Here is a 15,064-nt window from a genome sequence, read left to right as displayed (position 1 = left end):
GGGCACCACCAAGCAAGGGGCACCACCAAGGAAGCAGTACTATGAAGACCAAGGAGCTCTCCAAACAGGTCAGGGTTGGGTTATAAAAAAAAATATCAGAAACTTTGCACATCCCACGGAGCACCATTAAATCCATTATTTAAAATGGAAAGAATATGGCACCACAACAAACCTGCCACGAGAGGGCCACCCACCAAAACTCACAGACCAGGCAAGGAGGGCATTCATCAAAGGCAACAAACAGACCAAAGATAACCCTGAAGGAGCTGCAAAGCTCCACAGCGGAGATTGGAGTATCTGTCCATAGGACCACTTTAAGCCGTACACGCCACAGAGCTGGGCTTTACGGAAGAGTGGCCCCCCCAAAAATATAAGCAAACATGTTTGGTGCTTGTCAAAAGACATGTGGGAGACTCCCCAAACATATGGAAGAAGGTACTCTGGTCAGATGAGACTAAAAATGGAGCTTTTGGCCATCAAGGAAAACACTATGTCTGGCGCAAACCCAACACCTCCCATCACCCCAAGAAAAACATCCCCACAGTGAAGCATGGTGGTGGCAGCATCATGCTGTGGTGATGTTTTTCATCGGCAGGGACTGGGAACCTGGTCAGAACTGAAGGAATGTTGGATGGCGCTAAATACAGGGAAATTCTTGAGGGAAACCTGTTTCAGTCTTCCAGAGATTTGAGACTGGGATGGAGGTTCACCTTCCAGCAGGACAATGACCCTAAGCATACTGCTAAAGCAACACTTGAGTGGTTTAAGGGGAAACATTTAAATGTCTTGGAATGGCCTAGTCAAAGCCCAGACCTCCATCCAATTGAGAATCTGTGGTATGACTTAAATATTTCTGTACACCAGCAGAACCCATCCAACTTGAAGGAGCTGGAGCAGATTTGCCTTGAATGGGCAAAATTCTCAGTGGCTAGATGTGCCAAGCTTATAGAGACATACCCCAAGACACTTGCAGCTGTAATTGCTGCAAAAGGTGGTTCTACAAAGTATTGACTTTTGGGGGGTGAATAGTTACGCACACTGAAGTTTTATTATTCTTGTTTCACAAGAAAAAATATTTTGCATCTTCAAAGTTGTAGGCATGTTGTGTAAATCAAATGATCCCCCCCCCCCAAAAAAAACAACATATTTTATTTCCAGGTTGTAAGGCAACAAAATAGGAAAAATGTCAAGGGGGGGTGAATACTTTCGTAAGGCACTGTAGACACACTGGCCTTACTCAAAGCCAGTGGCATGTCGTTAGTAAAGATTGAAAAAAGAAAGGGGCCTAAACAACTACGCTGGGGAATTCCTGCTTCTACCTGGATTATGTTTGAAAGGCTTCCATTAAAGAACACCCTCTGTGTTCTGTTAGACAAGTAACTCTTCATCCACATTATAGCAGGGGGTGTAAAGCCATAACACATACGTATTCCCAGCAGCAGACTATGATCGATAATGTCAAAAGCTACACTGAAGCCTAACAAGACACCGCCACACGAAGTGAAGGTCTATGAGAATTCTCTCTCTTCCATGTATTGTCTGTCTGAAACAGTGAGTGGGAGAAGAGTGGACAGGCTGTCACACTCGCACCATCCCTCCTGTCTGTCCGTCACTATCAAAGCCTGGTTAGTGGTACCAGCTGTGCTCCTGCCTGATTTTGTCAATGCAGCTCGTTTCTGTGTGAGGAGGAGGTTGGGGGCTAAGACACCCATCCCCAGGGCAGTAATACTGACATGGAGAGCTCACTGACTCACCCCCCTAACACACACACACACACCACTCCCAGACAAACATACACCACTCCTTCAGGCAACATATTATTGAACTCATCAATAGATAAATGATCAGCTCAATGTCTATTCCCCCGAGAAGCCAAATATTGACTGTGGTTTCTCATTTGCAATTTCAATGACACGGTCTCTCATTAAAAGAGCATGGTCAAAGTACAAGAGCACACTGTAGGACTGAAATCCTGGAGGACGGGACAGCTGCTTGAAGTAGCTAGCTCAAAGAGGGAGGGAAAATAAATCAGGCAAGACTTTTTCCACCATTTTCTTGTTTATATTCAAGATCACTTTCTCAAGGCATGGTGCCTTGTTCCATTACATCTTAAAACCTTGGATGTTGTTGTTTTCTTGTCATGATTTTCTAAATCTATATACAGTGTAGCAAAGTTCTGGTGAAGTTCAATAATAAAAAAAAAAGATAGCAGGTGTTCACCCAAATTTCTAAGTATTGTATCAATATCAAGGGGACATTTACATATCAGTTCCTGTACCATGTGGAATAATGGCAAACCAGGGTGTTATTCAGGTCAGCACAACATTACACAACATTTATACTGAGCAAAAATATAAACAGAACTTGTGTTGGTCCCATGTTTCAGAAATGTTCCATACTCACAAAAATATTATTTCTCTAAAATGTTGTGCACAAATTTGTTTACATCCCTGTTAGTGAGCATTTCTCCTTTGCAAAGATCATCCATCCATCTGACAGGTGTGGCATATCAAAAAGCTGATTAAACAGCATGATCATTACACAGGTGTACCTTGTGCTGGGGACAATAAAAGGCCACTAAAATGTGCAGCTTGTCACACAACACAATGCCACAAATGTCTCAAGTTTTTAGAGAGCGTGCAATTGGCTATGCCTGGCAACCCAGTGGGTCAGCATATGCCCTCCCAGGCCCACCCATGGCTGCGCCCCTGCCCAGTCATGTGAAATCCATAGATTAGGGACTAATGAATTTATATAAATTGACTGATTTCCTTATATGAACTATAACTGAGTAAAATCACTGAAATTGTTGCATGTTGCGTATATATTTTTGTTCAGTATAGATAGAAATGTATGGTGCAGAACTTAACATGATTCTTTGTTATGTCAATAAAACCATCATGTCAGCTCTATACGGTACATTTCTATCTGCAATGTACTGAATAAGCCCTGGAAAAAAACTCACAATAACATCTACATACAGGTCAATCAATGGTGGGTAACTTCCTATTCTGTGAACAGACAACTCTGAATATCTTGGCTTTCAAGCAGATCGTGGTACACAACCAGAGGTTCAATGTGGTGGTGGAGCCTTCACAGCAATATGAGTCTACACTTTTCTACAAATACAGTTCATATAAAAATGAGGCCGATGAGATGCTCTTGCTTGTGGGTTGAGGTTGCTTTATGTGTTGTTTGCCTGTTGCTGTTGTCCATTCTAGGACTAGAGTTACAGCACGAACGTCTTAAGTGGACTGTACTTCTCTTGTACCCGGCAGTCACAGCCCGGTGGAGGTGAGCGCTGAGGTGATACGGTGAACATTACATCCTGCATTCCCACAATCCCTTTTTATCACTGAGCCAACTCCTCCTAGAAGCAGCTCTCCGTAAGCCTAAAATACAGACCTGTTTTGTGCTAACATTCCACCCTTGTACTCCGTATCATATAATAAACATACCATGACAGGGAGGGGAATGTTAGCACAAACAGACTGGTACCCAGGCTAGCTGTCTATGTGATGTTACCAACATGTCACAATAACTAGCCTTCCGGATGGATGCAAATAAAATCAAAATAATGAAAAGGTATTGTTCTAGACATGGCCTGATATGCGTTAGGTCCTCTTGCTGCCCAGTCTCTTAAAGACATTGACTGACCCTACGTCCATCTGAGCCCCAAAACTCTCCCCTCCTCCAGCCCTAGTGCTGCTGCTGACCTTAGGGCTGGCCAGGGCCAGGCCTGGCCTGGCCTTATTTCTGGTGCTGGTCACCCGGCTGTCCTGGGTGTCGGCGGGCGGTGGGGAGGCATTTGGTTTACCCAGTCTCTGAAGCACACTGAGCTTGGCAGGGGGGAGGCCATCGGGTGAGGAAGAGGAGGAGGGAGAGTCAGTAGGGGGGAGTTTGAACTTCACTCCTAGGCGGCGGAGGGTGGTGGGGGCCAGCTTGGGGGCCACAGGTTCTTTCTTCTGGGAGGGAGGGAGTCGCTTTAGGACGCCAGCGTACTGTAGGACCGAACCCTCTCCATCACTATCATCATCCTCCTCCTCCTCCTCCTCTGCTCCGTCTACATCAACCCTTCCTGCTGTTCCCTGCTCCTCCTCCGCGCCGTCTGCTCGGCCCAGTCGACTGAACACACCCGTGGCCTGGAGAGAGACGGGCCATGAGAGCAGAGAGGCCATGCCCTGACTAACACTCAATGTCACTCACATAGACACACATGTAGCGTGTCAAAAGAGAGGGCTCACCTTGCTGCTGCCCGTGGTGGTATCTGCCTTGGACTCGGCTCCCAGTCGCTCAAACACAGACATCCGCTTGTTCCCTTTTTATGGGTAAGAGAGAGTTAAAAAGAGAAATATACTGTCACACACAGACATTTTAAGAAACACACACAGAAAGAGTGGGATGGTGGGTTCTAGTTAGGGATAGGGGTCATCTTTATCATGGTAAGAGATAAAGACATTCCAAGACCAATTTCCTTTAGATGCGGCAGTCCATAATATTAGTGGGATGATAATTAAAGGAGGTTGAATGATTAGTATCCTTGGTTCACCCTGGCCAGTAGGTGAGGCCCTACCTTTCTTGGCCTGCTGGGCCAGGATTCGGGCGGTGCGTGCCGTGGTGCCTTTGGGCATGTTGATGATGTACTTGCCTTCCATCTCTGCAGTCACACGGCGACGCTTCGCCGGCAGACCGTTCCCCTCGTCAGCAGGCCGGCTCAGCACTGGGAAAAAGAGAGAAAGGATGGGGGGGTGAAATGAGGTAGAGAAGAAAAAGGGAGACGGAGAGAGTCAGTGTGACACATCTACGGTAGGGAGCTTTCGCCTCGTGATACAGCAGATGGAGAGAGAGAAGGCCAGTCCACACAGAGAGTGGAACAGGGGGTAGCTACCTGCTTTGCCACTCTTGGCCTGTTTGTTCGACACGGTCACAGAGATTGCCCGGTTGTCAGTGTGATGGGCTGGTGTGGTTGGCGGTGAGTCGTGGCTCAAGGCGTTGGCAATCATACGTGTGGCGGCTGCAGAGGATTATAAACATATGGTGAGAATTCTGGCACAGAATGACTCCCGCCATTACCCAAATGGGTGCTATTACTCATTGGTAGTGGAAGGGGTGACTTATCATTATACAGTGTTAAATCCTTTGAGAAAAGCTCTACATAAAAGGCAAATCACCGGTATGACATTCATAACGGTTCATTGATTTGAATTAAAAACACTCACGGGTGTGGGCAGTTCTTCTGAGTTCGGTCTGAACGCTGGACTGTCCTGAGGTTATGGCCTGTGTGGCCATTTTGCACATGTCCTGGAGAGGGGAAGAGGAGGTGGGAGAGAGGTAGCACTGGAGTAACTACTGTCAAAACTGCATTAAAAACAGCAAGTATTTTGGCAAAGCACCATCTCTGTCACATGAGCTGTAGTGCTGCATTGGAGGAAGTGCTCCCAGGATGTACCGAAAGCTCCTTAAAATGAATGATGCAACAGGAAGTGATTGTGTCTTTCAGCCCATCATTTCTCTTCAAGGCATTCCCAGTGGCTCTGAATAAGAGCATGCTTTACACAAGCCTTCTCCTTACCTGTCGGTAGACCTGTTTGGCGTGTTTGAGGATGGCAATAATGTCACCGATGACAGTGATGCCCAGGTCCATCATGATCTCCTTACTGAGGTCCATCAGCATGGTCTTCTGGATCCTGCAGAGAGAGAGCGAGAGGGGGGAAGAGTGAGATAAATATTTAAATCGTACTAATAAAAGAATGGATGAGATTTTCTTCTCTCGAAACGAATGGAAATTATTCATGACTGATTACCGAATTAATGACATTTTATTTTCGTGTCAAATTGCCAATTGCCAACCCATCCCTTATGTGATTGACACAAACAAACATTACAATAATTCACTATGGTAATTAAATGATCATTCTTCCGGTGTTCTCTGCATTGCGCATCGCATAAAGAGAAGAAACGGTACAAATCAATACATGATAGTAAATTACATCCCTAGAGCAGTAAAATATACATACATACATACATAACATATACAGATAAATAAACACAGAAAAAAGGGGGGGGGGAAAGAAACAGAAGTCAAATGAACCCCGTCTGGCACAATGAGAAGATTCATATGGAAGACATGCCTATACACAATCTATATACACACACCATTAACCACATAGAAGATTCATATGGAAGACATGCCTATACACAATCTATATACACACACCATTAACCACATAGAAGATTCATATGGAAGACAAGCCTATACACAATCTATATACACACACCATTAACCACATAGAAGATTCATATGGAAGACATGCCTATACACAATCTATATACACACACACCATTAACCACATAGAAGATTCATATGGAAGACAAGCCTATACACAATCTATATACACACACCATTAACCACATAGAAGATTCATATGGAAGACATGCCTATACACAATCTATATACACACACCATTAACCACATAGAAGATTCATATGGAAGACATGCCTATACACAATCTATATACACACACCATTAACCACATAGAAGATTCATATGGAAGACATGCCTATACACAATCTATATACACACACCATTAACCACATAGAAGATTCATATGGAAGACATGCCTATACACAATCTATATACACACACCCATTAACCACATAGAAGATTCATATGGAAGACATGCCTATACACAATCTATATACACACACACCATTAACCACATAGAAGATTCATATGGAAGACATGCCTATACACAATCTATATACACACACACCATTAACCACATAGAAGATTCATATGGAAGACATGCCTATACACAATCTATATACACACACACCATTAACCACATAGAAGATTCATATGGAAGACATGCCTATACACAATCTATATACACACACACCATTAACCACATAGAAGATTCATATGGAAGACATGCCTATACACAATCTATATACACACACCATTAACCACATAGAAGATTCATATGGAAGACATGCCTATACACAATCTATATACACACACCATTAACCACATAGAAGATTCATATGGAAGACATGCCTATACACAATCTATATACACACACCATTAACCACATAGAAGATTCATATGGAAGACAAGCCTATACACAATCTATATACACACACCATTAACCACATAGAAGATTCATATGGAAGACATGCCTATACACAATCTATATACACACACCATTAACCACATAGAAGATTCATATGGAAGACATGCCTATACACAATCTATATACACACACCATTAACCACATAGAAGATTCATATGGAAGACATGCCTATACACAATCTATATACACACACCATTAACCACATAGAAGATTCATATGGAAGACATGCCTATACACAATCTATATACACACACCATTAACCACATAGAAGATTCATATGGAAGACATGCCTATACACAATCTATATACACACACCATTAACCACATAGAAGATTCATATGGAAGACATGCCTATACACAATCTATATACACACACCATTAACCACATAGAAGATTCATATGGAAGACATGCCTATACACAATCTATATACACACACCATTAACCACATAGAAGCTAAATATTTTTTTTTACAATTTAATTATAGGTAGCCCTTTTTCTTTTATTCCAAACTTTATTTAAATATTCCGCAAAAGGAAATACACAATGGACAAAAAACAATTTCAATTTCCCCTCATCACTCAGCCACATAATTCCTTGGTATATCTGGTGGGCTTTCTGGAATAAAAGCGAGCGTATATCGTGGTAGAAAGGGCAATAGAGGATAAAATGAGTTTCATTCTCTATTTCTTCGAGGTCACAATAGTTACATAGTCTCTCTTTTTCCATTTCACCACAAAACCGACCTGTTTCAATACGCAGGGGCAATATCCCTGATCTTACCTGTGCACATAGCGATCTTGCTTTTAGGTAGGCTATACATAATATATCTCACACACAAATTCACCCTTATAAAAACAAAAGGTTCTCAATTTGGGTTTATGATTCATCTCCTCCAGCCATTTGTTTTTCATATTGCATCAAGTTTTTTTTAAATCATATCTATGTCTGCCTTCATTTGGTTTTCGTGCAGACGTTCACAGTCAGACTCTTGAAAAAAAGTTGGACATTTCAGTTGCCCAGGCTCCCCCTATGGATAGATCCCATGGAACGACTTTACTAGCTATTCTGGCAGTTGTCATTTCCAACAGTCTATTCCAAAGTGTCACCATACACGCCTTCCATCTCACCTCACAGGGTTCCCAGCCCATATCCCCAGTTATTGCAAGTATAGGTGCAAACTCCGGCTGAATAGTCCAGAACAGGACAAACGCATGTCTGATACAGTTTGGAATATGTAGCAAAACCAATATCTTGGAGTGTTATTGTTTTCCCTATAACTCCTCCAAGACCTCTACTTGCTGAGTTGGCCAGGGCAGATGTTCCCGAATAGAACAGTAATATGTTCATCAAGAAAAATACCCAAATATTTATAATTGCTAGTAAACTCATGAATGTCTTCACCAAAAACAAAACTGAAAAACACTTCTCTTAGATACCAATAATCAAATGAAAAGGTCAGACAATCATTCATTTTGCGGTGAACTGTTCCAGGCCAAGGAGTTAAGATGGCCTTTATTACCTGTTGTCCACAAAAGACACAGCATAGTTGACAGCCAGACCAGCAGGGATCCCAGCATCCTTGAAGAACTGGATCCACTCCGAGGTGGCTGAAAAGACAAGAGAGAGGGGTGTCCAAAAACAGTTCAAGTAGCTGATGAAAACAAACACGTGTTTACATGTACTATGTCTTAAATTTTAAGAGCTATATTACAAAAATGATTATCTTAAAACGTAGTTTTCAATGGCAATACTAAAAGCCATCAAATTTATTGACCTTCAAAGTTAAAACTCAAAGTGAGATCCAATGGAAAATACCAAATGGAAACCCTGGACAGGCTTGCTGACTGGACAGGCTTGCTGACTGCCCAGCTGGGTGTTATTTATAAAACCATGGTGGAGATTCTTGTGGTGAGCGAAATTCCACTGGGGTTCATAGACACATTTGATATTGCCAGTGTTTCCCCCAGAACAATACTTTTGCCGTCAAAAGCAAGTCAGTGAGGTGTAAAGGACTTCATTTTACAGTATCAGGCACAATAAAATGTTTTTTTTTTTAATTAAACTGAGGGTCTCTGTTTAGCTAAATAGAGGGAGACAACAGGCAGCTAAAGTCAGTCCCAACATTAGCTAAAGGGCCCTGGTTGCAGTGTGTGGGCCACTTGTCTCGAACACATACAATAACTTGCTAACTAAACTAGTTAACCAACCGTTCTCAGTCTAGGTTTAATGTCACGATGGCCTCTACGAAACGTATGACAATTTTCACAAGGCGAACTTTCGGTAGTTGTACTAGCGACCTACCCTCCCCTGCAGCACGCTAACGTTAGCAAGCTAACGTTAAATGTTTAGTGTGTGGCTGTGGGCTAGCAAACTAGCTACTAGTTGACTTGCTAGCCAATTTAGCTAGTTAATGTGAATGAAAATGTTGGTTCACGTTAAGATTAGCTACAACTTCGTACCTATCAGTCAACACGGTGGCGCCAATGATAAGCTAGTAACCAATCCCACGTATGTTCGTGGTAAAAAATGTAACTACAAACAATAATGATGCACGAGCAATTTTGAATAGCTAACCGGCTAACGTTAGCTACATTCTAGTCTGCACTTGACTTGTATCCGTACACACCATGTCAGCTAGGTAGACATACAGAAAACGGTATCCCTACATTCCAAACAAAATAAAATTGACATCTTTACTCAGTATCCTAATAATAATTGGGGGGAGGGGGAATATGTTTTTGAGTCTTTTTAAGCGATCTTCCACGTCATCTGGGCCCTTTTATGTCACTCACCTGTGGTTACGGACGCCATGTTTACAGGAGACGGCTCCGTTCGTGACGTAAATTCCGTTGCATTTTTTTGAAGTAACATATTTTCACCACATGAGTGCAGTGTAACCCTTCAGTCTACTGCCATAAATTGTTCTTTTTTGGAGACATTTCTTTTTTTCTTTTTTCTTTTTTTATTAACAGTAACATGCAAAACATAAACATAACAGCCAGAGGGATTCCACAAAGAAATTAGATATATATTTTTTAATACAACTAATCCACATTATATCAATTCAAATACAGACTACGCTTTTACCTTTTTTTTACATTTTGTTTTGTATATGTTTTAAAGACTAAATAGTTTTCCAAATCAGATTAAAAAAATTAAGAAAAGGGGCTTTTTCTTCATCAATTTTGATTTGTGTATGAAACATTTTCCTAATAAAATAAAGAGATTTATGACATACATTCAATTGAGGAATCAGTGTAGTAAAACAATATGTCAAACGTAGAAATGTCAATGGTTGTATGCAATTTGAGACCAAGATCTAGTTTTACATCAGCCCAGAACACTTCACTATATAAACAATGACAGAATAAGTGTTCAGTAGATTCAGTTTCTAGATCACAAAAACTGCATTCACTGGTAACATCAGGTTTATATTTAGAAATCAATCTATTACACAGATAGAATCTATGGATAATCTTAAAGGAGATCTCTTTTACTTTATTGGTCACCATAAATTTGTGTGGAGTGAGCCAAGCACGGCGCCAGTTTACATCAAACGATGAATCCCAACAAAATATCGCAGAGGGAATAGACTTCCTGTAGAAAATTTCCCTTAATAAACGATTGTTGAATTTCTTATCTAGTAGACCAATGCCATTCACCTGGATATCGCTTACAATCAGAGATATTCCAAAATATGCATTATTCTGAAGTAAAGTTTTTATCCCACTAGGTATAGCTTTAATAACAGTGTCATATTCCTTGCTTGAAACCTCAAAGTTGTATCTTTCCATAAATTCTCTCCGTGTAAATAGATTCCCATTAATATGAACTAATTGGCTGACAAGGACAAGGTTTTTCGAGAACCATTTATGGTTAAATAATATCTTGTTTCTATGTAATATCGACCCATTGTTACATATAAAACATTTATGAGGTGAAAAGTTGTGTTTATACTACAAAGCCCAGCACATTAAAGCCTGCTTGTGAAAAGACGCTAGTTTCACAGGAAGTTTACCCACAATATATGGACATTGTAGTAAAAAAATGAAGCCCTCCAAACTTCTGAAAAACAAAATGAGGTACAATATTCCAGAAACTATGAGGATTTTTTTATGTACCTTTTAATCCAGTTGACCTTTGATATCTGATTGAAGAGAGTGGAGTCTAAGACATTTAGACCGCCATCACAAACCCTGTTGGTGATAACATCTCTTTTTATCTTATGTGGCTTGTTTTTCCATATGAAGTTGTACAAAAGCCTATCTAAGGTACAGCAAGTGGATTTGGGAATGTCAATAGATGAAAAAATATAGAATGCACGAGATAGTCCCTCAGCTTCGGAAAAAAGCACCCTTCCTTGAAGACTTAAATCCCTACTTAACCATGAGGATAAAGTTACAGGGTTCAAATTAAGATCATTCACAGCCTTTCAGATTTTTGGTGATCTTTACACCGAGGTAGGTTACAGTATATTTTTCAGAGATGTTACAATCTGCCGGATTGACAGCTCCTTTCAAAACAAGCATCTCACATTTGGAAAGATTTAATGCCAAACCTGAGATTTTGGAGAACTGCTTCACGATATCCAATTCTAATCTAGCTTGTGACACATTTTTCAAAAAAAGTGAGGTGTCATCCGCCTGTTGGCATATCTTGATCTCTCTGGCCTGGAATGTAATGCCTTCAAATTGACTTTTGTGAACTAATGAGCATAAAATTTGAGATACTAACAAAAATAAAAAGGAGATATTGGACAACCTTGTCGTATTCCTTTGTAAATGTTAAACCTTGAGGATGTTCCATGACAAAGTTTGATACAGCTATTGCCACCATTATACAGAGTTTTAATAGCATCAACAAAAAAACGACCACATTTCAAATGCTTAAGACAATGAAAGATACAATTGTGACTTACTGTATCAAATGCTTTCTGAAAATCCAAAAATTGCATAACAGGGAAATCATCCAATAGATCACAATACTCAACCAAGTCTAACACCAGCCTCAGATTATTAGATATATGGCGCCCTTTCATAAACCCTGATTGACATTCAACAATCAGATCATTCAAGCAAGACTTTAACCTTTTTGCAAAGATTAATGCTATAATTTTGTAGTCGTTATTTAGGTGTGTGATTGGATGCAAATTATCAATATTTAAGAGATCCTTGTGTGGTTTAGATATAAGAGTAATAACCCCTTGCTTCAGAAAGGCAGGTAGTTCTCCCTTCTTTATAGCGTCCTTAAAGGTTTCAAGTAAAAATTGTGCTATTTCTTCAGAGAAGGTTTTGTAAAATTCAGAGGTTAATCCATCACAACCTGGAGATTTGTTATTTTTTAACTGAGCAACCCCGTACTGGATATTTATAATGGATAAATCTTGACAACAAGACCGATTGAATTTTTCACTAACCGTGTTAACATTCTCTATAGAATCAAGGAGATCCTTAGAGTCACTCAAATTGTTATCTAAGGAGTAAAGATGCTCATAAAACTTAGTGGTAAAGTCTGATAACAACTCTCTATCCTCAGTGGTAACCCCATTAATCTTAAATTTCCGAAGTGTGTTGAGTTCCCCTCTCCTCTTTTCCATATTAAAAAAGTATCTACTGTTCATTTCGCCTTTTTCAAGCCATTGTTTTCTGGATCTTATGAAAGCTACTCTAGCATTTTCCTCATACAATGTATCTAGTTGATTCTGTAAATCATTCAATTTGGCATTCTCATTAAGATCAAGATGCTCAATCTCTGTGATATCCACAATTGTCTTAGAGAGTTCAGCTACCTCACAGCTCCTTCTTAAAGCAAGTCGTTTTCCATAAGTAATACAGGCTGAGCGGATTTTAAATTTCAGCAGTTCCCAATATTTCCCATATTCTGCATTTCTTCTTCTTCTTCTTCTTCTTCTTCTTCTTCTTCTGTGAGGTTTAACGGTGGTTGGCTTCTAATTTGATGCATTACTGCCACCTACTAGACTGGAGTATAACTCCCATATACTTTGCTTGAAAAATAGAAATGTAATAAATAAATAAATACTCTACCATCTAACACTACACTCATTAATTTTAAAATTATATAAAATAAAATTAACACCACCCTACTCCACTAATTAAATGTATTTTTTCCTACCTCATGCCATCAAGGATGAGACATCACCACTTAACACACCCTGTAACTCCCTGTGACTTGATGTCAAGTCTCGCACACCCAAATACCTATCTGCATGTCACGACTTCTACCGAAGTTGATGCCTCTCCTTGTTCGGGTGGTGTTCGGCGATCGACGTCACCGGCCTTCTAGCCACCATTGATCAGTTTTTCATTTTCCATTGGTTTTGTCTGGTCTCTTTACACACCTGTTTCATATCCCAGTAATTATATGTTGTGTATTTAACCCTCTGCTTCCCCTCATTTCTCTGTCGGTGATTGTTTGTTTGTTATGTACGTGTTGGTTCTGTATCGGTGTGCGACGGGTTATGGTTTTCCCCTAATTATTTTTCTACATTGGTTTTGGAAATAAATACTCAATGTTTAACCACTCTGTTTTCTCCTGCGCCTGACTTCCCTGCCACCTACATACACGGACTATGACACTGCAGCTGCCACCACCACCTCAATTTTCTGCGACTTCCGTTCCATCCCTGCAGTACAGTTGATAGCCATTGCTATAAATGCTAAAAATCCAATCTTACTGAAACTTATATCACTTTTTGGCCTATACCTCTGTACTGGTATGTCTCTACTACTCTCACCACTCCTCCCCCTTTAACCCATCTTCCTCTACTTTCTTCACTGCCTCAGCATATGACAACCTCTGCTCTACTCTAACCTTGGAAACCTCAACCTGCCTCTCTCGCACGGGATATTTCTGATCCCCAGCTTCATGTGCACCCCTACAATTAACACATTCCACTACTTTCCCCAATACTACACATTCCTTTATCTCATGCCCTTCTGCACACTTCTCAGATCGTGGACCCTCGCTCCTACACACTGCTGCCACATGCCCATAAGCTTGACACCTGTAACATCATAATGTATTCGGCACATACACTCGTACAGGATAACTTGTATATCCTAACTTCACTTTGTCCGGCAAAGACTCAACTTCAAAACTCAAAAGGACAGACAATGACTCTTCTGTTTCACCACTCTCGCCACCCTGTCTGCGTCGCATCAAACGACGAGCATCACAAACACCGGGAATCTTTCCCCTCAGCTGGTAAACTTTTATATTCACTGCTACCCCAGTTATCACTCCTTTCATTGGTGCCCTTTTCTTGAGAGCAAAAAATTCACTTTTCTTGCCCCCATTTGTTTTACTCCGAGCGCCTTCTCCCTCTGACTAATGGAAACACAAACAATTATCACTAGACCACTTCTGGTTACCCTCACCGATTCCACATTTTCCAAGTCTTTTTCACCCACCGTGAAACCACAAATGGATAGGCCAAAAGGCAAAAGTCCACTTTTTCCATAAACTTCACTCGTACTGTCACAGACTCATCTTTTGCTGATCCTCGGTATATACCTCGGTCTCCGATAACTTCACCACACCTACCACCTCCTATACTTTACCCTCATTCACTTCCATTTCTCCTCCTGTCTTCAGCTCCCTCTGTTTACACTTTCTACCATTCTTCTTTAACAAACCATCTCCCTTTTTTTCACAATTTTTATCTGACTCAAGCTCACCGACTTCCTCCCTCTCTCTCTGAGACCTCCTCTGCCTCTCTTTTTCCCTCCATTCCTCCTCTGTTTTCCAAGTATACGTCTCCTTATGATAATACTGCACTACTCCTGACAGCCATCTTGTTCTTTCTTTCTCTAGGGACTCCATTTCCCGACCCTTTGGAGACATTTCAGTGACATGACATTTTATGATAGAGGTGAGGTATGGGGCCACAGCACACACACAACAAATCACC

General features: G+C 40.9%; 1 protein-coding gene across 2 annotated transcripts; it reads right to left on the bottom strand.

Annotated features, from left to right (window-relative positions):
- Positions 1-2,039: 2,039 nt before the first annotated feature.
- Positions 2,040-10,007, bottom strand: LOC106612491 (chromosome ssa09 C19orf47 homolog). Of its 2 annotated transcripts, none has more exons than XM_014213676.3 (8): positions 9,927-10,007; positions 8,654-8,741; positions 5,573-5,687; positions 5,220-5,301; positions 4,889-5,014; positions 4,574-4,720; positions 4,245-4,318; positions 2,040-4,142 (listed from the first exon to the last, which is right to left on the bottom strand). In XM_014213676.3, the coding sequence occupies exons 1-8, from the start codon at positions 10,003-10,005 to the stop codon at positions 3,615-3,617; spliced, it is 1,239 nt and encodes a 412-aa protein (XP_014069151.1). In that variant the 5' UTR covers positions 10,006-10,007; the 3' UTR covers positions 2,040-3,614. The 2 variants fall into 2 exon arrangements, with proteins under 2 accessions (XP_014069151.1, XP_014069152.1); XM_014213677.3 differs by having other exon boundaries at positions 4,649-4,720.
- Positions 10,008-15,064: the final 5,057 nt, after the last annotated feature.

This window comes from Salmo salar, chromosome 09, assembly GCF_965601325.2.
Source record: "Salmo salar chromosome 09, fSalSal1, whole genome shotgun sequence".
NCBI classification, from domain to species: Eukaryota; Metazoa; Chordata; class Actinopteri; order Salmoniformes; family Salmonidae; genus Salmo; species Salmo salar.
This window is presented reverse-complemented; position numbering and strand designations above follow the sequence as displayed.

Coding starts and splice junctions, on each gene's coding strand:
- LOC106612491 (XM_014213676.3), bottom strand. CDS start 10,005: ATGTTACTTCAAAAAAATGCAACGGAATTTACGTCACGAACGGAGCCG. Junction 5,302..5,572: donor CCAAACAGGTCTACCGACAG/GTAAGGAGAAGG, acceptor TCCCCTCTCCAG/GACATGTGCAAAATGGCCAC. Junction 4,721..4,888: donor GGCCAAGAGTGGCAAAGCAG/GTAGCTACCCCC, acceptor TCTTTTTCCCAG/TGCTGAGCCGGCCTGCTGAC.